At 45.4% G+C, this 25,160-nt stretch overlaps 1 protein-coding gene across 1 annotated transcript in view; it reads right to left on the reverse strand.

The window, feature by feature from the left end:
• Window positions 1-1,393: 1,393 nt before the first annotated feature.
• LOC119841267 (dual specificity protein phosphatase 22-A-like) overlaps window positions 1,394-25,160 on the reverse strand; it is a 46,490-nt gene continuing 22,723 nt past the window's right edge. The window contains exons 5-8 of the mRNA XM_038368571.2: window positions 23,106-23,155; window positions 13,764-13,838; window positions 12,818-12,989; window positions 1,394-3,549 (exon numbers count right to left, since the gene is read on the reverse strand). Coding sequence (XP_038224499.1) covers window positions 3,343-3,549; window positions 12,818-12,989; window positions 13,764-13,838; window positions 23,106-23,155 — 504 coding nt within the window. The 3' untranslated portion in view covers window positions 1,394-3,342. The remainder of the gene's footprint in view (window positions 3,550-12,817; window positions 12,990-13,763; window positions 13,839-23,105; window positions 23,156-25,160) is intronic.

Consider the following 25,160-nt stretch of genomic DNA (forward strand, 5'->3'; position numbering starts at 1 on the left):
TCTCTTCTCTTTTCCTATACACAAGCTCCATTGTCTGCTTCCTTAAATGTTACCCAAGTTACTAGATGCAATGTCTAAGAGTTTGACTTCTTCTCAATCAATTTGATTAAGAGCATTTATGATGGTTTATCTAGCTAATTGTTAAGGGCGCATTCCCAGGTAGTGTATGTTGCAGGTTTTGTTTTTAGTGTTTTCAGCTGGCTTTCAGGCTCCCATTTTGAATGCTAGAGAGTAATGGATGGAGAAAGACAAGAAGATAAGAGGCCTTTTTCCTGCTTTAAGGGGAAGAAAAACTCCATCAATTTCTTTTCCAGAATCTTAATTTGTATCTGAAGAAAAAAACAATCTGGCTCTTTTTAAATAAAATTATTTTGATGTTGATCGTGGTTCTCTGAAAAAATACGCATGACATGACATCAGCGGAATAGTGCCCAGGCCCCCAATTCATACCCAGACTCCACTGATTTCATTGAAGTTATGCCAGGAATTAATGAGGCCAAAGCAAAGACCAAGAACAGGGATTCCGAATGTGTAATAAATCTCATTTTTATTCTAATGTTCAGTTAAAGATCTCTCAAGTCATCCACCATTTTGTCACGCTCAAAACATTCCAGCATCCAGAACCAACCATAAACTGAATTATTAAAAATATTTTGAACAACTTTTTGTCTAAAAATGGATAGCAGATAACAGAAAATTCTGAGACTCCAAGCAGGTTATTTACAGGATTTTTTTAGTGAAAGACAAAAATCAGTCATGTAGGTTTTAAATATTGCTGATGCTATAATAGTGAGAGTCCCGTACGTTCTTGGACAGATGGATGGATGGATGGAAATTACGTCTGGGTTTTAAGTCAATACGTAAAACTAGTAGCCTGTATTTAGCAATGAAACAGAACAAATAATAAACAAAGGCTGGTTACATTTTAGGGCAAGTTTCTATAAAATAGTCCCTGCTATTTTCCCCTTAATCTTATGTAGGATCATAAACAATGAGGGGTACTTCATTCCTGATCCTGCAGTCCTTACTCAGGAATACTCTGCAACTCAGCAAAGTATTTTCCCCATGCCTAACTTTAAACACACGAGTAGTCGATTTAAGTCAGTGGGACTGCTCAATTGCTTAAAGTTAGTCACCTCCTTAAGTATCTTTCTGAATTATTGACTGAAGGATCAGGTCCTCTAAGTCTGAATACAATCATTGTTCTCGCCTGGATTTTTAAAAGTTTTTAATAGCATTGGGCCTGGTTCTCATTTCCACTAACCACCACTTCACACAACTTTGGCACTGTAAAAGGGGTGAGAACCAATGCAAATCTCCCCCACTTTACTACATTTCCTTTCATTTTAAAGCCCCTTTGTACTGCGAGAGCTGTGCAAAGGGGTCTTGGTGCACATGAGAACCTGGCCCTAACTGTGTGAAAAAAAAAAACAAATCTGTGAATTTTGAGTAGCTGGCTGACAACTTCTGCCAACTACACACTCTGTTTATCCACACACTGAAAGCCACACAGCCTGCAGCATTGCAAGCTTCCCTTGTTGAATTGTTGTTGAATGTCAAAACATTCAACAATAGCAACACAAACATTGTGAGGGAGATGGGGTAAGAAGCTAATGAAACTACACTGAGTTACCCCAGTTGAGAATGTGTGTGGAGCCTTTGTTATAGACTGGATTTGATGTTGGCTTCTGTGATCAAATCCTCACAATGACAGTTATAAAAGAAAGCACAGCTCAGAAAAGATTTTACACAGTTCATGCATCGGACACAGGTGAGGAGCCCAAGACCATGAATTTTCCAAGGGGTTCTGAGCCATGAATTTGAAGGGTGGAGACACCCAAGAAACAAAGGACTTCTTTGGAGTGGTCCAGTGAGGAGGAATAGGAGGAAACAGGTCACAAGAAAATATAATCTAGACAAGAGGAAAAGTTTCCAGACTGCAAGGTACCCCCAAGGCATGGGTAGTGCAACCCTTACACATGCTGGTGAGCATTTACTTACACAAGCAGTCCTATTGAAGCTAAGGGATTGTGCAATCCAGCCCCAAGCAAGCAGTGGAAGCCCTTTGCTTGAGTCATTTAAAACAGGGCTTCACCAAGCATTAGGGAATGCGTGTTTGCAAAGGCTAGGGGAGTAGAAAAGGTGGGCTAATGGACCTTTTCCATCTCCAGTTTCTGTGTCTCTATGGCATGTTTGTGAGAGGCATGGGTCTGCTTGCTGAAGAAAGTGACAGCAATGTGATTGCAACTGTTCTGTCATTGCAGGATATGGACCTCAGAGCGCTGTGGATGTGAAAATTCTCCAGCATCCTTCCCCCAACCCCTAACTGGCTCTCTGCAGTCCAAGCCTTCCTTCTTCTGAGATGGGTAGATGCCTCATCAGGCTCTGATAGGCACATCTGTAGCATAAGGTCAATCTGAACTGATGATGACTAGGACAGCGAGTGAAATCTGTATATCTGCTGTACTGTGCATGGAGTAAAATGGAGAGTGGTATTGAGCAGCAGCTGTCTCTGTTTTGAGAGATCCTGGCCCTGTATTGGCCCTCAGTGTCCAACAACTGAAGAGATCATGGGATTTATCACACCAGTAATAATAGGAAAACCAGAGACCAAGGAGATGAAGTCCCAGCAGGCAGAAAGAGCTCCTAGGAAGGAGTTTCAAAAGCTATCACACGTCCTCTTACTGAAACATGGTGGTTGGTTGCTTTCTAAACACCCTGAAAACATGTTGCGGGCCAAACCTACTGATGGAGTAAATTCTTGAACTCTTGACTTCAGCGGATTGATGTCTGATTACCCATGCAGTGAATTTGGCTCTTTGTCTGTAACTGAGAGCATGCCCGTCATTCCAATGCAGCCCTACAACAAAACAAGCTTGGATCATAAAGTGATCCATCTGCAAAGCAGAAAACTCACCCTTCATGTGTGCAATAGTGCTAAAAGTTTCACAGGAAAAGGTTCAACCCAACTCAGTAACATTAATAAATTCGCTTCCATAGGATCTTTTATCGGAGGGTCTCAAAACACCCTCGCAAACGTTAATAAGTGAAGCCACTCGACACCCCGAGAGATGGTTACATTGACACATGGGGAGATCAAGCAATTTGCCTGGATTCACATTATAAGTGAGTAGCAAAGTTGGAAGTAGAACCCAGGAGTCCGGATTGCAATCTTCGGCTCTAACCACTAAATAACATTACTTGACATAGCATGTTTTGGAAGTTGGCATTCAGTTTGCTCTGCACCCTAGCCATAGACATCAAAGCAATTCTCATTGAAAGATAAATGCAGAGACTTTCATCCAACAGTGATAGCAGCTCTGTGGAATTAGCTGTCCTTTTTTATCTGTTCATCCATCTATTGCTGCTGGTACCATAGACATTGTAGGGAAGCGGGTAAGTGGATGTTGGGGAGTTGATCCAGTGATTCTCCCTGCTTCCAAGCTGCTGTTCTCTCTGTTTCTCTTCCTGCTCAGTGATTAAGCGCTGTAGCTCTTCTTGGTCGTTAAATGGGTTCTTACCATACTCTTGTCGAACCCAGGCTCGGTACTGCCAAAACAAAACCAAAATGAGTTGTGAAGGCCACTGATAAGGTGAAAAATGCCTCTGCTTATCATTAGCCCTACATCAGAACCTGCAGATAAAGATCCAGATACAAGAGGCAATCAGAATTATTGGGATGTAGAATGAAATCCTAACTTGTCCCAGTGCACACTGTAACTGAAATTATGGCGAATCTTTGCTTTCCATGAAATTCTGTGAAAAAAGCTTATAGGAGGGTTCCACACTGTGCTGCTGGACGTCCATCATCATACAGCATTTAAAGGACCTGATTTGCAGAATTTTGCACCTACCACTGTGTACCTAATTTGTTGCTGCATGTACATGTGCAAACTACTAACTGCACTAATTTGCACCTGCAATTATCCAGTTTGTGCACACAGCAATGGCGATTGCACTTTCTAGTTAGGTGTGCAATTGCGCATGCACTTTTGGACATGCACAATTGTGGAAATCAGGCCCACAATGATTAGATACTAAACTTGTAGTTAAGTTAATAAGGGAAGCCACAACCCTTTTTCTTTTCTACTATAGCATCCTTCATTAAACTGTCTCCCTAAGCACTTTAAGCACTAATGGACAATGGACAGGCTGTGATATAAAAACAAAAACAACGAGGAGTCCGGTGGCACCTTAAAGACTAACAGATTTATCTAGGCATAAGCTAAAACCCACAAAAGCTTATGCCCAAAGAAATCTGTTAGTCTTTAAGGTGCCGCCGGACTCCTCGTTGTTTTTGTGGATACAGTCTAATATGGCTACCCCTCTGATACTAGGCTGTGATATAAATTGAAGAAAGCAATCATGCAAAAGTTTAGCATGGGGAATAAATTAAAGCCTTCATTCCCAAGGCCAAACACAGTGGGAAACATAAAGAAGAAGAGAGATGTTGTCGATGAGAGGTGAAAGAAGATTGTGAGTAAAAAAGGGGGGAAGGATACAAGGAGACTGATACAAGCTGTGGGAGCTACAGAGAAGAAGGTTCTTAAGTCAACAGTGGTTCCATTAAGAGCAGACCTGTTTATTGCATGTCTCAGAAGCTGTTTCCCACTCCTAGTGCTATACAGGCAAAGAGTGGCAAGATAAATACTGTCAAGTTCCTGTACAACGTCCAGCTTGGTAAACATAATGGTGACACCATTGGAAAATATAACACCACAGTCACTCGCATTCCTGTTTTCACTTTATGTCATGACAGTGCAATGGGGTTATTTACTTCTTGGTTCCTAGTGCAGTCAAATTACCATAAATAAACACCTCACATTGTTATTTGATGGTGACTCCGGGAACAACCAGCATCACTGCAGTAGGTCACCAACACCAGTCGGTTCTTGCCTGTCATACTATTTGGTTTTGTACCATATTTGTTCAGTCTGATTTCTCATCAGCGTCTCCAGTTCCTGCTAATGTCTATGGTCAGCTGGGTTTGGGCTGAGACTGTGGGGTTGTCTGAAAACAAAATATTGCTAATATGAATCTTTGTGACACACACACCCCATCCCTCCCATTGTGCTGCAAATATGAAGCCATCAGGAAGAGCCCTATGCTCTGGGAGTCCATCCCTGAATGCACAGATAGAAGGAGGAGGCCAGTTTAGGGTTCTGCAAGGTCAGCAAACTTTACCGTCAATTGTCCAATTAGGGGGTTTCTTGCACCTTCCTTTGAAACAGCTGGTGCTGGCCACGGTCAGAGACAGGATAATGGACTAGATGGAGAATTGGTCTGACCCAGTATGGCTATTCCTGTGTTCCCCATATACTCTCCTAAACTCCTCAGGCTGTAACCTGTTGGGGGCAGGGACTGTCTTTTTGCACAGTGCCCTGGCCTCTAGACACTACCACGATACAAATAATCATCCTACATTTTTGTATAGCCAAATATTCTAGTTGCTGCAGCGAAAAATGTGGAATCGGGACTGGGAGCACCTGGGAAGAGGCATAGCCATGACTGGGGTCTTGGTCTCAAATAGGGCACAAAAATGAAAAATTTGAGAGCAACTCCTTTGCAGCATTCATCAGGCTGTGACAGGGGGAATCCCTTGCTAGGTGACCTTTCTGCTCTCTGGAGCAGCATTGGTTGTCACCAAGCTGAGCCATCCCTGATAATACAAACTTTTGAGTGAGTGGTGGCTTCCACTTAAATCCGGGGGCTTTCCAGTGGGGATTTCTGAAATTCCAGGTCTAATTACTTCCCAGGCCTGCAGGCTGCAGAACCCACTCAATGTGCACTCCTTGCCTTGAATCAGGAACATGTTAGTCTGTATTCGCAAAAAGAAAAGGAGTACTTGTGGCACCTTAAAGACTAGCAAACTTATTTGAGCATAAGCTTTCGTGAGCTACAGCTCATTTCATCAGATGCATCCGATGAAGTGAGCTGTAGCTCACAAAAGCTTATGCTCAAATAAATTTGTTAGTCTCCAAGGTGCCACGAGTACTCCTTTTCTTTTTTTGAATCAGGAAGACATTCAACATTTTGTTAAGGTTGGAGACATCACTATATTGGCCATAGGCCAGAAGGCAAGGCTTAATTTCCTTGCTAGAAAACAACTGATGGGAACTGGCCTCCCAAAAATGTGGCCAAGCAGGATATCCTGCATGCTTATTCAGTGCAAAGAGAACACTGCCCTGAAATAATATGGACCTCATCCTCCTCTTTGCACTGCCATTCAATTACTTCTGATTTATCCCAGTGTGAGAGAAGAATCAGGCCTGATATCCTTGCACAAGCTTTTCTGCGAGAAGTTTCCATGGGTCCTGGTGAAACTAGATCTTGGAAAGAGTCTAGTTATACATCCAGTTCAGGTCAGGTCACCATGAGTTCACACTACACATGGCTTATCTGACATGGCAATCTGCACTGTTCACTAACAGCAGGGCAGATCAGTGGGTCACCGGAGGACTGGAGAGAGCACTAGGACAATGTATTGCAAGGAGACCTGCCTTAACAGACAGCATGGCTGCTTCCTGCCAAGAGGAAGCTCCCAGAAAGAAATTCATTGCCAGAAGCCATCTCTGCCTTAAGCTTAGCTCTGAAACAGTGCCAATGTTAACCCTTTGATAGCCTAATCCTGTGAGATGCTGAGTACTCATAGCTCCCATTGGCTAGGACTGGAGATTGAGGTACTCAGCACCGCGCAGGCCAGGGCCTTAGTTTGCAGAGCAGGTCACTGGTGGGTGTACCCAGCTGTTTTTGGCAGTGACTGTTGTGCATGTTACAGCAGCATGTTCCTAGTCTCTCACTGTACAGTGCGGCTCGCCTCCCAGAGGTACATTTCCAATCACTGCTCCTGGGTAAATAATCTGGGGCGAGGAAGGGAGGCACCACCACCATGCAGCAGCCTGACAGGCCCAAGTTTCCACTCCCTGGCTCTAGGGTACCCAGCCCCTGAGCTGTCTCTGACTTCCCAACAAGGGAAAGGGAGAGCCAGCATGACTGAGAGTTGTAGCTGCTGCCAAGTGTTTGTTTATCAAGTCAGATACAGGTGTGGTTCAAATGCAATTTCTCCAGCATGAGCCAGTCTGCCCCTCACATCTCACAGCTGGCCCTTGGTTCAGGACCACATTTATCTCCATCACCTGATGCAGCTGGGTCCGTCCCACTGAACGTATGAGGGGTGGCACATCCTAGAGCATCTGTATTCTCAGGCCTGGGGCTCCTTGGGCCAGTGGGAGCTCCGCTGTATCATGAAGCTTTGTGGTGGGGAAGGCAAATCAATGGATTTACAAATATTTCCTGTACATGCTGGTGCACAGATCAACATCAGCACCTGCCTGGGAACAGGCCACTCATCTGTTACTGCAGTCAGAGAACAAGGCAGCATGTGTCTAAAAGATAAGGGGGGCCCATAGGATGAGAGGTAGTGTGGTGCAGTGGGCAGGACACTGGACAAGGGGTATGTCTACACCACAAAATCAAGGTGTGATAGCAGCATGGGTAAGCATACCCCGGTCAGTTCTTATCTAGCTAGCACAGGTAACAATAATAACAATAATAATAAAAGCAAAGCAACAATAATAACAATAATAATAATAATAGCAAAGACACGGCAGCACAGGCTCCAACCTTGACATTGTTTTGGGGTCTTCTTAAAGGCTCAGCTTCTGGAGTCATGTGATTAACTTGAGACTCTCAGCATTCTTCTTTTAAATACTTCTAGCTTTCATGTTTGCAGAGAAAAGCTTGAAAAATGTGACCCGAGCTGGGGTGCTGGAACAATTTGTAATGTGGGGGTGCTGAGAGCCATTGAACCAAACTGTAACCCTGCATAGAATGGAAACCACTTCAAGCGAGGGGATGCAGCAGCACCCCCACACCCTTACTTCCAGCACCTCTGGCATCCGAGTGTGACCAAAGGACTCAAAAAGTCAAAGGCAAAGAACAGGAATGCAAAACGGATTCTTTTTTTAATCTCATGATTTTTGGGGTGGGGCTGACCCATGATTTTTGAACACTGGGGATTTAGTTCAGGGGACCCTGCATCACAGCAGTGTCCTGACAGCCCTCTCTGCTAGGACTCCATCCAGCCTTGCTAAATGCCTGATGTCCGGGCAAGCTCTGTTCACTGGAGAGAAGCCCCAGGGAATCTCCAGGGTGTGGCATCTTTTGTAATTTGTTTGACATTTTTCTGGAGAAGTTCCTACAGGCTGGTGACTGTCAGACTGCTACTTATCATGTGACACAACAGTCCACCGCCACCGGAGTTTGCTCAGAAGGGCCTGACCTAAGTTCACCCATCAAAACAACAGGCCCAGAAAGGAAGTAACAGGGCACCGATCCACATAGCCCAGGACTCAATGGGAAGCTGTTGACATTCTGAGCTGTGTCACATGCTGGCTTCTTTGGCTAAGAGGAAAAATTCCCCTCCAGAGACCCTGGGGCTTGGAATGGAACAGAGTACGCCCTAGCTACAACCTGTCACAAAACTAAGGACCGTCACATGAAATATCTTGGTGATGCTGGCAGGAGGCATTTTGCCTGCATGAGGGAGAGGCAGACAGAAAGGCTCCGGGGACACGGAGGGGAGCATGCGTGGAAGTGACATTTATTAAACACTTCAAGAGGTGCACCATGCACTGCTGGCCTGCAGGCACTAGCAGATGTCCAAGGAGGAGTAACATTGGTTATCTGATCCCAGGTCTTTCCTGCCTGATCCTGACTCCTCTGGGGGTAAGATGCTACTGCCAGAGTTAGCCAACCTCAACCCTCTTCACACTGAGTTGGCTGCAGATCCTCAGCCTCTGTCTCTAAAGAGCTGCATTCCAGCTCAAGAGCGCAAAGTGGTTCAGAAGCAGAAGAACTATGCAGACATCATCATCTTTACTCATGACATCTCCTGTTCTGACTTCTAGGATAATCTAATGCTAGCCAAAAAGAATCCTTCTCTTTGATCGGACCTGGCCGGGCTCAGCCAGTGATCGTGTTTTCCTTATGCCTGATCCTCTGCTTTGTTTACTGGAGGTTGGGTTTCTTAATTAACATTTGCTGATGTCCTTTAGGTGCTGCTGAACATTGGAGACTTGCTGTCAAATGAAGCCCTGCTTAGACGCGCACACTCTCCAAGCATCTCTACCCTGACTTGCAATTACCTGACCCCGCTCCACTATTCTAGTTCTGGGCTGCTGCTGGGGCCCCAGCCAGCACTCATCATCCATCCTGGAATACCCAGCAGTGTCTTCTTTTTCACCAGCCAGTCTCACAAACAGAGCTCATCAGACAATTACAGTACCAAATTTATACCCACAAAATGCACCCACAAAATTTGTACAGGAACTCCTCACTTAAAGTCGTCCCCGGTTAACGTCGTTTCATTGTTACGTCGCTAATCAATTAGGGAACATGCTCATTTAAAGTTGCGCAATGCTCCCTTCTAACGCCGTTTGGCAGCCACCTGCTTTCTCCACTGCTTGCAGGAAGAGCAGCCCGTCGCAGCTAGCTGAGGGGGGGCTTGGAACCAAGGTGGATCGGCAGCCCCCTCCATCAGCTCCTCACTCCCCTAAGTCCTCTGTGCAGCACCCGCCCAGCAGGCTATCAGGGCTGGCTCTAGGTTTTTTGCAGCCCCAAGCAAAACAATGGTTTGGCCGCCCCTCCCCCCTTCTTTTCGATTTTACGCATGTTTGCACTTTGCAATGGCTTGGTTTGGTTTTGTTTTTGACTGTTTAAAATAAAAAAAATGAAAACAGAGAATTTGTAGTTAGTGAAATAAAACGATTTCCTACGAGTGTATTCATTTCATTTTAACAAAATCACAATTACAAACAATTTGGGTTCAACTACACACCGTAATGAAAAACGCTAGTGTCTGCCCATGCGCCCAGTTTCTCATAAATTAAAAGAATTTATATGAACTGAATATTTCTGGTTTTTATACTTGCATATAATTCAGTGAAATCTAAACTTTTTGCAATGGTACTTTCAATTGAAATGAATGCGAGTCCTGACAAACCACTTTGAGACATGGTGGACCTCAAATAATTTTTTAGTGATTTCAGTTTTGAGAAACTGCGCTCACCAGAAGCCACTAATACTGGTGATGTTAAAAGAATGTGTAATGATATAGCAGTGTTTGGAGTGAGGTGCTTGGGGCTGTACATCCTGCCCGTGGGCCCCCAGCCTGATCTCAGACCCAGCCCCACCCCCGCAGAGGGGACAGTAACTGACAGAGCAGCTGGGGGGGTGGGTCAGATCAGGTGTGTCCGCCCAGCACAAAGCCGCCCGGGACAGCGGGTCCCTTACTGGCCACAGGTCCTGCCCCGATCCCGGGCTCCGCTCGGCTCCGGCTCCTCCACTGCTTGTGACACATGTGCAGGGGTGGGCTGGGGGGGAGGAGCCGCATCATCCCACTTCCCCGGCGGTGGGGGGCCAGGGCAGGGACCCCCCCTGGGCCAGGACCCCCGCGCTGAGCCCACCGTCCCGCCCCATGTAGGGGCTCATTGGTTGACTGAGCAGGGCCAGGGGGAATAAAAGGACGGCCGGAATGCCACCCCTAGCATGTGCTTGCTTTGCTGGTGCCTAGAGTCGGTCCTGCAGGCTATCAATTCCCGGCAGTTCACCTGTCCCTCCCCCCACTTCCATGTGCTGCTCCTGCCCTCTGCCTTGGAGCTGCTCTCCAGAGCCTCCTGCTTTCTGGGGTGGGGAGAGGAGAGTGGGGCTAATGTCAGGGTGTCCTCCTCCCCCCTGCTCCTGCACCCCGCTTACCCCATCTCCACAGAGCAGGGGGGACACAGGACAGGGCTCAGGACAGAGGGACTTCAGCTTGCTGATTAACTTAACAAGGTAGTGTACTTAAGAGTGAAAAGAAAAGGAGTACTTGTGGCACCTTAGAGACTAACAAATTTATTAGAGCATAAGCTTTCGTGAGCTACAGCTCACTTCATCGGATACATTTAGTGGAAAAAACAGAGGGGAGATTGTTATATACATACACAGAGAACATGAAACAATGGGTTTATCATACACACTGTAAGGAGAGTGATCACTTAAGATAAGCCATCACCAGCGGGGGGGGGGGGGGGGAAGGGGGGGAAGGAGGAAAACCTTTCATGGTGACAAGCAAGGTAGGCTATTTCCAGCAGTTAACAAGAATATCTGAGGAACAGTGGGGGGTGGGGTGGGGTGGGGAGGAGAAATAACATGGGGAAATAGTTTTACTTTGTGTAATGACTCATCCATTCCCAGTCTCTATTCAAGCCTAAATTAATTGTTAACTCTGTCCACATATCTATTCAGGGGACACCATCATAGGGCCTAATCACATCAGCCATACTATCAGAGGCTCGTTCACCTGCGCATCTACCAATGTGATATATGCCATCATGTGCCAGCAATGCCCCTCTGCCATGTACATTGGTCAAACTGGACAGTCTCTACGTAAAAGAATGAATGGACACAAATCAGACGTCAAGAATTATAACATTCAAAAACCAGTTGGAGAACACTTCAGTCTCTCTGGTCACTTGATTACAGACCTAAAAGTGGCTATCCTTCAACAAAAAAGCTTCAAAAACAGACTCCAATGAGAGACTGCTGAATTGGAATTAATTTGCAAACTGGATACAATTAACTTAGGCTTGAATAGAGACTGGGAATGGATGAGTCATTACACAAAGTAAAACTATTTCCCCATGGTATTTCTCCCCCCCCACCCCACCCCACTCCCCCTCAGATATTCTTGTTAACTGCTGGAATTAGCCTACCTTGCTTGTCACCATGAAAGGTTTTCCTCCTTTCCCCCCCCTGCTGCTGGTGATGGCTTATCTTAAGTGATCACTCTCCTTACAGTGTGTATGATAAACCCATTGTTTCATGTTCTCTGTGTGTGTATATATCAATCTCCCCTCTGTTTTTTCCACCAAATGCATCCAATGAAGTGAGCTGTAGCTCACGAAAGCTTATGCTCTAATAAATTTGTTAGTCTCTAAGGTGCCACAAGTACTCCTTTTTTTTTTGCGAATACAGACTAACACGGCGGCTACTCTGAAACCTATACTTAAGAGTGGTGTCAGTGTACTTAAAGGGAAAATGCGCATCTCTCTCTCTGACACACAGGATGTGTGTGTGTCTGTCTCTGTCTACCATGCTGTCTCCCCTCCCTCCATTCGGGCTGCCTTGTAGAGTGTGAGGCTACATTAACAACAATGAGTTAACCCTTGAGGGCTCAGCCAATTGCTAGTTCATCATTTAGCAGCAAGGCATTCCCCAGGAAATATCCCACCCTCTGACTTTACCACCTCAACCAAGCTTCACAATCATCATCTCTGTGTACAGTATTAAATTGTTTGTTTAAAACTTATAATTCTTATGGGGAAATTGGATTTGCTTAACATTGTTTCGCTTAAAGTCACATTTTTCAGGAACATAACTACAACGTTAAGTGAGGAGTTACTGTAGGTACTTTTTTTTGCATGCATGCATAAAACAAACAAAATCCCCAAGTAACAAGTAGCAGACCCAACCCCCAACTTGTGCAAGCATTTGGTATTTGCATGATCAGTTACCTATTTTATGCGTACAAAACAGATGTGCCTGCGAATTTTGCTAACACAGACAAGGGACCCTCTCAAATTTGGTTCTTGATTTATTTTGGAGGCCGAGACATAATGACATTGCAACTTACTCTCAGCACACCCCATGCATGTGCAGTCATATCATGCACCAACAATCACACCAGTAAAATGGGAACATCTGAGAGTCATGGCCTACAATTGTTTTGTCCCATGCGTAAATGCCAGCCCACGAGCAAGGAGAGGAAAGGATGTACCTCCTTGAGCAGAGTCATCTCGTACTCCTGCAACTGCTGCTGGAAGCCAAAGTTGGGACTGACATAGGAACGGACGACCTTGATGGCAGCCAGACACTCCTCCCAGCTGAGGTCAGTCACAGTCATAAGGTAAGCCACCAGGATGGTGGTGCTGCGGGAAACTCCAGCCAGGCTGTCATAGCAGAAGGATTGAAAACAAGAAGAGCACACGGTGACAAAGTGCGCTCAGGAGGTGGGAGAGCCCAGGAGGAGCAACCCCAATTCAGCTGCCTGGCTAAAAGTACATCTTGCATGGAGTGCATCAGTCAGCCCTGCACCAACACCCTGTGAAAGACACAAAGTGTGTGTGAAAAGGCAGTCCCCTGTTTCAGAGGGGGCCTCTTTTGAGAATGCTTTTCCTATCGAGAGCTATCATTAATCCAGTGGATAGGAAACTGCACTGGGACTCAAAAGATATAGATTCTGTTCCCAGCTCTACCGCTGATCTGCTTTGGGACCTTAGGCATGAGGCTTCCAATCTCTAGGCATCTATTTCCCCTCCCACCACTAATCTGTCTTGTCTATTTAAACCGCAAGCTCTTCAAGGCAGGGCCTGTCTCTCTGTCTGTGCCAGTGCAGCGCTCGGCACAATGGGACCCTGGTCCCAGTCGGGGCACGGTCTGTCTCTCCTTTAGTTTCTGTGCAGCACCTGGCACAATGGGGCCCTGATCTCAGCTGGGGCAGGGCATGTAACACACTGTGTCTCTGTATAGTGCCCAGCACAATGGGACCCTGGTCCCAGTCGGGGCAGGGCCTGTCTCAGGCTGTGTGTCTGTGCAGCACCTTCACAATGTGGCCCTGGTCTCACTGGGGCCTTTGGGTGAAATGGTAGTATTAACAGAGCTTTTGATAACAATGAAAAAAACAGTGAATATAAGCAAAGAGGGCAATTGACATCAGCACTGACCAATGAATGAGGCAGCCTCCCCCATGGAGCCGGCATTCATGAATGAACCCAATGCTCTTCTTAAAATGCTGGATCCTAGGAGAGAAGGCAAACAGCGAAATTAGGCAGAGGTCACCCATTCTATGGCGCATGTGGTTCTGGCTCAGCCCGTTTCCAGAGAACCTGCACCCTCCTGGCTCTCTGGACAAGACGCTGAGCTCCTTTCTATGGGCAGGTGTAATAAAGAGAGCTGCTAAGTCTCATGCTGCTGCAGGAAGACGCTGGTTTTACAGATTGTTTTTAAGCATGGCCCTGCTTGACCTGGCAAGTTAGCATAGGGGCCAAGTGAGCACTGCTGCCAGCAATAATAAAAAGATTGCATCTGGCTAGCCGGTTATGTACCCAAGCGATGCACAGCCATTAACCGGACACTCCCCACAACCCTGTGAGAGAGAAGTGTCAAATTAACCCCTTTGTGGCATTAGGCAGCTGAGACTCAGAGAGTTTCATTGGGTAGCTCCCCTGCACCTCAGGGCTAGAACCCAGGACTCCCTGGTCACTAGTCCCCTACTCAGTACACTGGCCCATACTCCTCCACTAAGGGAGGATGGTCTTGGGGATGAGGCACTGGCTTGGAACTCGGGCAATTGGGGCTCAGTCCCCAGCTCTGCCACAGACTTCCTGAGTGACCTTGGGCAAGTCACTTCACCTCTCTGTACCTCAGTTTCCCCATCTGTAAAATGGAGATAATGACACAGATCTCTTCTGTAAAGTGCTTTGAAATGTGCTGATGACAGGTGCTAGATAAGAGCTAGGTATTGTTATTATGAGGAGAAATTTTAAAAACTGGGCATGTTTAGCCTTGAGAAAAGAAGACCGATGGGGGACCTGATAGTCTTCAAATCTGTTAAGGCTGTTATAAAGAGGATGGGGATCAATTGCTCTCCCTGTTCACTGAAGGTAGGACAAGAAATAATGGGATTAACCTACAGCAAACAATTTAGGTTAGATATTAGGAACAACTTTCTAATGATCAGGCCAGCTCTGGAAGAGGCTTCCAAGGGAGGTTGTGGAATCTTTGTCATTGGAGGTTTTTAAGAATGAGTTGGACAACCCCTGTCAGAGAGGGTATAGGTTTACTGGGTCCTCAGCGCAGGGGACTGGACTGGATGACTTCTCAGGATCCCTTCCTGCCTGACATTTCTATTACTTCTCTGATTTTCTGTACAATGGGGATAATCATGATTCCTTTCTCCTACTTCTCGTCTAATTCGATTGTCAGCTCTCTTGGGCGGGGACTGTTCCTTACAGAGCTCAGAACAGTGCGGCCCAGATCTCAGCTGGCGTCTATAGGTATTACCCTCATACAAATGATAACAAGAACTCCATGCAAGTCAGTGATAATTACCAGATTTAAAGGCAGGGTGTTACACTGATTCAGATCACAAACATCCGTCCATGCCCCGCATCATAGTATCTAGGTGCCAATTTAAACGTCATTCTGGCTAAATCCCATCAAAGACAAAGAACATTTCAAGAATAATGGTAGGGTACAAAGCTCTGTGTTTCTTCTTCTTCTAAATCAGTGTTTACAGTAAATGTTTCCTTGTTATTCGCTGGCCCAGATGCTGCCGCTAAGCCAAGGAACTGATGGCTGAATTTTGGAGACCTTTTTCACCATTAAAAAAACAAAGGGGCCATTTTCAATCCAAAAGGGAGAGGTAACCGAGGGGAGAAACTGCAGGGAAAGCCCATGCCCAGGATAGCAGGTGTGTGGCTGCCCCTCATCATTGTTTCCAACAGCCCCCCACCACTGCTTTCTCCATTCACGTTCCAGATTAGCTGTTCCTTTCTCTACCTCATGCTCTCCCTGTCCATTTCTTTGGGATAAATGCAGACCTGGTGTCGATGGGTGCAACTCTGAAGGCAGGGAGCCTCCTCTGGGATACTTGGATGGTTTCTGGAAAGGTGTTTGGTCCAGGCTTACTTAGGAGCCATAAGGATGAGCCAGGACAATGGCCAGGGGAAGATGTAGGGGAAATCCTGGATGATTCCTGCCCTCTGCATAAATATACGGGGCTAGATTCTGGCTTCAGCTATACCTGGAGTAACTCTACGGATGTCTATGGAGTTACTCCTGGCTTTATGCCCATGTGTGCCAGAGAAAAGCATCTGATCTGTTCTCTCTGCCCTGCTATCTCAGCCCTTCTTGGATCTGCAGAGCTCCTGGGCATATGTGAACCATTAACAAAAGATCTAAGAAAAACAAAGCAAGCCGAGGTCTGGCAACCAGCCAGCCTGGCATAACACCAGTCCCATCCAAGGAGACATTAACCCTTTGCATACGTGGCAGCAGAATGCTTCCTTTGTCACCATCCAAGTGAATTGGTGATTTATTAAATGAGTCCAGCATCTCTTCCTGGAACAGGACCCTTGGAGCCGAGATAAGGGCTATTGTTATTGCAGGAATAAGGTTAAGCCATCAGAAGCTCCTCTCCTTCCTCTCCCCCCCCCCCAACCACACATGCTTTCTCAGACATCACCCTGACTTCCTCAGCCTTCTCATGATAAGGGTGGGGATGTTCTCCCACAGCCTTCCTGATTTCTCAGAAGTTAAGATAAGATTCGCTTGATTGTACAAAGCCACAGTGAAGCCATTCCCCAGCAACCAGACCAGTGGCTTTTCTCTGTAGAACATTCTACACTGGTACTGGAGGGCTTGTTATTCATGAGTGACCACAGGAGTGGGAGTCCAGGCTCTAATCTTGGCTCAGGGGATCTGGCAAATCTTTTCCATCTCTAGCTTCTCTGCTAAGAAGGGCTGCTGCCCACCTCCTGGAAGAACACAGTTCACACACCTTCTAGAAACTATCCAAAGACAGTGCCAATGGCAGCAAATGTTTTAGTTGCCCAAAGCTCAGAGAGAGACTACTATCCTATAAAGGTTTTTTTACCACGCTCATCACCATAATACCTGAGCATCTTCCCGTAGTGCATTAAGCAATGCTTCTACACATCTGTCACATGTTACTTGTCTTGTTTTGGTAGGGGTCTTTTTTTTTTTAATATAAATATATCTGCGGCTATGCATTTGTTAGAGAAGGCTGGTCAAAGGAATGCACCTTGCATTTGAAGTGGCAAGTGGTGAGTTTTGGGATGGATCTTTGTTCCTGGGGGAGTTCATTCCAGTCTCGGACCACCCCCAGAGAAAGTTCTGTCTCCCACAAAGATGCGCTCTACCCATGTTGCTTAGAGCTCCATTGTGTTAAAGCACAGTTGTCAACCATGCTTTGTGCTGGAGCATTAGATGGTCTTTTAGACACCCTGAGCTCAGGCCATGGAGGGCTTTGAAGATAAAGACTGAGACGTTGCAGTTGATTTGAAATTCTATGGGAAGGGAAGCTAGTGTAGAGAGAGGAGGGTGGGTTGGATGCACTCAAGGCCCTAATTCCATTGGGTTATAACAGGCTCTTCCAGTCTGTCTTACAGCAAAGGCAGTTAGCTCTTCAGCACATTTTCCTTCTTTCTCTGGACTGAGAAGCAGATACAGGCTGGCTAAAAGTCAGCTGGAAATGTCCCGCGTTCCCCTGGGCTTGGAACAAAAGCTTATCCCCATGCAGATTTCCAGTCGCCTCCTTGACTCATGGCAAGTAAAGTCTCTCTGCTTTTGGGAACATAGGAGTAGCCACATCATACCACCGGTCCATCTGCTGTGCTATCCTCCTGCCAGGAGTGGCCAATTCTTGATGCTTCAGGAGAAGGAGGGGAAAAAACCCAACTCCCTATAATTCAGTTAGCCCATAGGCAATCAGCTAAAAATCTGCAGGGTGAGGTTTATCATCTTATTAATTGATAAGACTTTGTATTTTATAGCACCTAAAGAGGTATAGTGGGTGGGAAAAAACAGCTGTTGGCAGTAACTTGATGTTTAACAGACTCCTATGAACCGGTGGTAGCACCTTCCTTGGAATTTAACCCCTTGTTCGCTAGAGCTAACCGATATTCCTTGTCACGCCTTGTAGCTAAGTCTCCCATTCCCCATTCAGCAGCTGGGTTGTTGAAAGTTGACACGATTCAGCCGCACTAGATTGCTGACAGGCTGCATGTGGTTACCCCCTCCACCAGGGATGTGGGAAATGAACACTTAAGGAGGATAGAGAGATGACTCAGAGGGTCTGAGTTTGGGCATTACAGAAGAACATTAAAATTAGCTGGATCACCAAAACTAGGAACAACGAGGTGATGAGAAGTATGAATTGTTAAAAAGACCAATTACTTGAGACCCTAGGAAAACAATCACATCTTTCTGTAGACACCCTGATCTCAGAGTGACTTGACTGGAGCATTCATACTATCAGGCAAGATGGCAGGCAAACCAGTAAGAGAAGGAAAGAAAGCCAGCTACGTTGGAAACAGCACCAGATCGACTGGTACCCAAAGAAGAGGGGAGGTTTTATAACTCTGTTGCGACTGCGAAGGATGGGTGGTAGTGGTGGTGGTGGACAGCCTCCATATTGGATATGTCACTTGAAGAAGAACTATCCCATGCAGGGACCCGTTGCTTCCATGTTATGGGAAAGAGACTCTGTCATTCAATGTTCTGAAGTCCTCAATCAATTCCCCTCTCACTCCTCTTCTCTTGCTACATAGTTCCCCACCCCCTGCTGTCTCTCATATAAAAATGAATGGATGGCTTTGTAAATTATCATCATCTCTCAGATATTCTCTTTCGTTTCCATCCCAAGACCTTTTGCATTCCTGACACAGCCCTGGAATAGCCCCCTATTTTCTCCACATTGAACTCACTCCTTCTAACCATCCCACCTGTCACAGCCATTCACCACCATCCTTCCAAACGATAACTCAGAAAGTTTCCATTTGGAGCTGACGCTTTAATCAGCCATGAGGGGGGACTGAGTCACAAGATGCCTCCACCCCTTCCGCATATCTCCAGGGGACTGACTACTGCTGCCACCTTCTCCCATGCTTACTGGCTAAGGAAGTGAAAAGAAAAGGATGTGAAGGAAGCCTGAGTTGTCTTATACAAAGCCCTATGGCTAGGTCACGAAACTAGCCCAAATACAGCTATCTGACTGGGTAACATCTTCCATGAGTCAACAACTCCCAGCTCATATATCCACAAGAATGTCTTTGTAATACTTTCCATTCCATTGTAGGAATAAGACACTGTGTGCATATATGTACGTACTATTAATGTACAGTTCATAAAATAAACCACAGCATTAAACAGCTTTCACTTTCAATACTCTTACTTTTCTCTATTTGTTGCATTTTTTCTGCCCTCCCATCCCATAATATTAACATGGATTTTTACCCAGAAAATTGTGAAGTTAATTTTTTGCACCAATTTTCACCCAGTTTTTAATTTTTGTAATAAACACAGATACATTCCCCGGAAATTTTAAACAAAATAAAAACCAAAAACACAGGGCCTCGGTTATGATGGATTTGTTGCTCTTCTTGAGTAGCTTGAAGCCTTTGGCTTCATGTCCCACAATACAACAGCCCCGGAAATGCACTGCTGGCCAAGCCTTTTTGTGTAATTGTTTGGTTCAGGTTTTTAATGTAGTGCTGACTTCCTCACCATGGGAACCCACTTTTGCTGACTCTTTACCCCAGCTGACTTCCCAGACCATGTCAGCCACCAAAATCCTCTATCTCATGTCTACAGGCATCAGCCCCAAGGAACATACTCAATTTCCAGTCATGTCCTAGACTAATCGGTACAGATTCCCTCTTTACATGCAGGTCATTATGAGTCTCCAAGGTCTCCAGTCACAAACCTCCCTTCTTAGAAATCCTTTGCAAGTTCACCCGCATTGTGAAATCTCTGGTATAAAGCAATGTGCAAAAAATAGTTCCTTGAACAACTCTTCCTTCCTGTGGCCAGTTTTGTGTAGATATGTTACAAAGGAAAAAAAAAAATCCTGATCTTGCTGAGGAAAGGTTTTCTTGTAAAGCTTCTCTTTCCGCTCAGTGGGAACATGAGCAAGCAGAATTAGTAGGGCGAGACATGTCTCTTTCTCCGAAAGATGCACTTTCCAGTGGAACACTAGCAGCTCTCCAAATACCCAGGGACAAACTTTCCAAAGCAGCCTCTGAACTTGCACACCCACAGTTCTGGGCACTCAGAACTGCAGGTTTGCATGTACAAGTGGCATTTCTATGTGGAAATGGGGTGGCGAGATGATGTCAGACTGGCGTCATTCATGGGGCACCCCACTACTATTTGTGAATGGAAAGATGAGCTTTGGAGCACCCACAGGTATGTGCCCCAGAACAGAAGGGTTGCAATTTAAATGTTGTGGAGAGGCCACTTTGAGATTCTGCCACCGGATTATGCTCAGTGGGGGCCGATACCATGAACATTTCAGTGATGATGGTACCTCACCAAGAGTTGGCCAGCATGTGCAGGGGGTCTTGGGAAGAGAAGTCAAAACCTCCAACTCCAAACACACAACCCTCTGTCTGGAGCTGGGTTTTGTGGCTCATTAAATCCACCAGTGAGGGATCACCACTGTGAATAATCCTGAATTTAACATGGATCCACTGGGATCAAGAGGGCACTGACAGGCACTCTGCTGACGCTGTGTGGCCTTGAGCAGAGTAAAGCTCAGCAGTGGGAAAAGACCTGTCCACCAGCCCCATTCTTCAGATCCCACAGGGGCCCGGGAGGGAGAAAATCCACTGCACCCCCACAACACACAAACACATACACACTCCATCCTGGGCATGGGGGTCAGGGGAGCAGGGGAAAGTGGGGTGAGAAGGAGCAAAGCAAGACAGAAAGGATTTGTGGGTGAGGAGAGGAGATAAGGAGAGAACTCGCATCCCAAAGACGGAGCTGCACAGCTCCTCCCACTCAGGCACCAGAGAGAACTGAACAGAGACCCATGGCCCAGTCTGATGCAGAAAGTCACTACTCCGCGCCATCTCCCTGGGGTTATAACGCTGCAACAGTTCCTAGAAGTCAGGTTCCAGAGTGGCTGGAGAGTAACACCCCCAACGCTCCCTCACCAGTGCATTCCTTCCAAGCATTGCAGCACAAAGGAGGAGTTGTAATCAGCTCTGCCCCCAGCCATATCTTACCTGGGAAGAGGGTTTTGCAGTATGAAAGCAGTTGCATGAACCTCAGAGCATGCCAGGCTGACTCAGGGCAATCATGCATGGATGCAAAAGCAGTAGCACCTCAGCAAACACTTAGTATTGCAGAGTACAGTACCGTGTGCTGGAGTGACAGGATTCCTGAAAGGGCCCCAAATGCACATGCAGCTATTCATATACACAGAGATGATAATGCCTAGCTCTTAGCTAGCCCATTTCTTCAGGAGATCTCAAAGCACTTTGCAAAGGAGGTCAGTATCATCGTCCCCATTTTACAGATGAGGAAACTGAGGTACGGAGAGGGGAAATGTCTTATCCAAAGTCATGTGGCAGAGCCAGGCATAGAAGCCAATCCAGTACTCTACTCACTCCAGTACACTGCCTCTCATTTTAGCCATTTATTCCTAAACAAAGGGTAGGAATAAATAATCAGTTTTCAAAATGGAGAGAGGTAAATAGTGGTGTCCCCTAGGGGTCTGTTCTTGGACCAGTCGTATTCAACATGTTCATAAACGATCTGGAAAAAGGGGTAAACAGTGAGGTGACAAAATATGCAGATGATACAAAATTACTAAAGATAGTTAAGATCCAGGCAGACCGTGAAGACCTACAAAAGGATCTCTCAAAACACGGTGACTGGGCAACAAAATGGCAGATGAAATTCAATGCTGATAAATGCAAAGTAATGCACATTGGAAAACATAATCCCAACTATACATATAAAATGATGGGGTCTAAATTAGCTGTTAACACTCAAGAAAGAGATCTTGGAGTCATTGTGGATAGTTCTCTGAAAACATCCACTCAATGTACAGCGGCAGTCAAAAAAGCAAACAGAACGTTGGGCATCATGAAGAAAGGGATGGATAATAAGACAGAAAATATCATGTTGCCGCTATATAAATCCAGGGTACGCCCACATCTTGAATACTCTGTGCAGATGTGGTTGCCCCATCTCAAAAAAGATATATTGGAATTGGAAAAGTTTCAGACAAGGACAACAAAAATGATTTGGGTTATGGAACAGCTTCTGTATGAGATGCGATTAATAAGACTGGGACTTTTCAGCTTGGAAAAGAGATAACTAAGGGGGCATATGACTGAGACGTCTATAAAATCATGACTGGTGTGGAGAAAGTAAATAAGGAAGTGTTATTTACTCCTTCTCATAACACAAGAACTAGGGGTCACCAAATGAAAGGCAGCAGGTTAATACAAACAAAAGGAAGTATTTCTTCATACAACGCACAGTCAACCTGTGGAACTCCTTGCCATAGGATGAAGGCCAAGACTATAACAGGGTTCAAAAAAGAACTAGATAAATTCATGGAGGATAGGTCCATCAATGGCTATTAGCCAGGATGGGCAGGGTGTCCCTAGCCTCTGTTTGCCAGAAGCTGGGAGTGGGCGACAGGGCATGGATCACTTGATGATTACATGTTCTGTTCATTCCCACTGGGGTACCTGGCATTGGCCAGTATCAGAAGACAGGATGCTGGGTTAAATGGACCTTTGGTCTGACCCAGTATGGCTGTTCTTATGTTTTTATGTATCTATGTGTATACACACACACAAACAGACCTGTCAACATGTTTCCAGTGGTTGTATGCAGTGTCCAATAAAAGATATTACTTCACCCGCCCTGTCTCTCCTGTGTCCAAGGGGGCATTTTCACTTTTAAAAATGGCCTTTTTTCAGAAACAATATTTTGGGCAAAAAATTGTCTACTTGGTCAGATGCTGTGGGGAGGGGTTTTGTGAAAAATGTTGTGCCTTTTTTCAATGTTTCTTTTAGAGTTAGTGTTGAAAACATTATCTAAATGCTTATTGACACTTGTTTGTGCAAAGTTTTGACAATTATTTCAGGAATGCTTCCAAGGAAAGTTTGGAGGGAAAAATCGGGGAGAAATGGCAATTGAAAAATATAAGCAAATAAAAAATGGATCCATTTCAAATCCTTTGACAAAAAATCAACTTGGAAATCTTGAGGGAAATGAGTTTGCCATTTTTTGATTAGCTCTGCACACATACATATATACCTCTATGTATGAGTATACATGTACATATATATCAAATCTAGAAATGTTATTAATATGCAGGCTGTGTTTAAGCTCAGCAATGATCTAAAGATAGTTCAAATTCTAATGATCACCCCTTCATTGATGGGACATTCATTCATTGAAAACTAACAATTTGCTGCCCATGTAACAATTTGTGTAAAAACTTGGAAAGAACTTACAGGTTTTGACTGGACGAATCTGACACTGATATACAGAGGTAGGTCATATCCTGAAACAGAAGGAAGGAGACAACATTAAAATGCCTTCAACAAGCTTGTAACCAGAAATCTCTAACCCCTACGACCCTCTTAAACCCCTCCCCCCCCCGACTGTTCTTGCAGCATCACCCGTGTGACATTTTTAAACCAGGTGCCAACTCTTGCCAAGTTTGTAAGCATCAGGTGAGCACTGACAAATTTATAGCTGGAAACCAGACCAGTTCACCTATGTTAATATTGTTCAAGATAGATGTTAGACGTGTAAGGATGTGTTTAGTCTCTATAAAATGCCTGTAAATTGCTGCCTGCATTAATCTCACTTGTAATGGCTGTATTCCAGGCTACCAGGTAAAATATGTTTGTTTTATAATTGTAAAAATGCCTGCTCTTGTGAACTCAGATGGGAAGAGTGGCTCCCTCCGCCCATCCAGAAAGATTATCAAACTTAGGTGAGCCATCCTAGAACAAAAGCTTTGCTGATTGCCCCATGCACACATGGGAAACTATGTGCAGAAGGCCTCGTCCCATGGGTTTGAATGCTGGAAGAGGAAAATAAAGATAGCTGACATGAAGATTTTTCATCTCTTTGCTGTCTCGACTCTTACAAGGGTTGGAGTTAAGAAACAAAAAGCAGAGATCCCCAAGATCAACCTGGATTAGCCCTGAAAAGTCATTAAATGCTGACAGATTACTACATCTCTGTCACTTTTGGAATCATATACTGCAACTCATTTATGCATATCTGTTGCCTTCTTTAACCTATAGATAACGCTCTCATTTCTTTTTCCTCGTTAATAAATCCTTAATTAGTTTGCTATAGGATTGACTACCAGCATTGTCTCTGGTGTGAGATCTAAGGTACAAATTGATCTGGGGTAAGTGACTGGTTTCTTGGGACTGGGAGCAACCTGAATATTTTGTTGTTTTTTGGTGTAAGTGACCATTTATCTCCAAGTGCAACTTGCCTGGGTGGCAAGATAGACCGAATGCCCAAGGGGGCTGTCTGTCACTCCATGGTAAGACTGTTACAGGGATCCAGGAGGTCACATTTGTTATTGGGTTGATGAAATCTAATTACAGAACACAGCACCAGTTTGGGGTGTCTGCCCTGCTTTTGACAGTCTGCCCTGAGGTTGGCACTCACAGTCGCGAGCCACTCCAGACTGCATGACAACCAGCTTGGGATGAAATCCTGGCCCTGTTGAAGTCAAAGGTCTCAGCAAAAGGCTGGCCACACAAAATCCAGGGTGGAATATGGGTAAAATTTCCCCAGAGGAGGATGAGAAAATGTCATTGAATTTCCTGACTTAATTCAGTTTGTAGATCCTGGATGATTTAGAACATGCTTTTCAGACAACCTCAGCCCCTATCCAGACCAGTGAAAGGAGTTATTAAGGGTAGCATCCACTATGTGCCAGGCACTTTCCAAGCACTTAAGAACAGCCCTTGTGCCAAGGGGCTCACAATGTAAACACACTAAAATGCAGCTAACAGCAGCCATGTTTAAAACACATGGTGGAATCCTGGCCCCATGGAATTTAATGGGATTTTTGCCATTAACATCATCATGTCCCCAGGATTTCATCCACTGTATCTGCTTAACATATAATCGGAATAGCTAGCCCCATCCTGAGCCCAGTGAGGAGGGGCTTATTTTTCTTAACGTGGTCAAGCGTTCTATGGATAGTACCTAAAATAAAGTGAAATTCACATGGTGCAACCAAGGCACACACTCTGGAGCACTTGTGATTCCCATGGTGAAGCTACTGAAAGCATATGGGAATCTCACAAGCCCATATTTAGGGGCCCTCGTTACAACAGTTTTCCCTGACCCAGTTCCAACATGGTTTCCTCTTGTGCTGCAAATAGGACTTTAACCAAGTGCTGAGACTACGCTAAAGCCAATATTTGGCACAGTTCGGGAACATCGTTAGAACACAGAGAGTTCCCACCAATGTGGAATCATGCTGTATTGAAGCTGGGGGAGGAGGTGTTGTAACTAGTTCGCCTGCCATG

The sequence above is a fragment of the Dermochelys coriacea genome, chromosome 12 (assembly GCF_009764565.3).
Source record: "Dermochelys coriacea isolate rDerCor1 chromosome 12, rDerCor1.pri.v4, whole genome shotgun sequence".
NCBI lineage: Eukaryota > Metazoa > Chordata > Testudines > Dermochelyidae > Dermochelys > Dermochelys coriacea.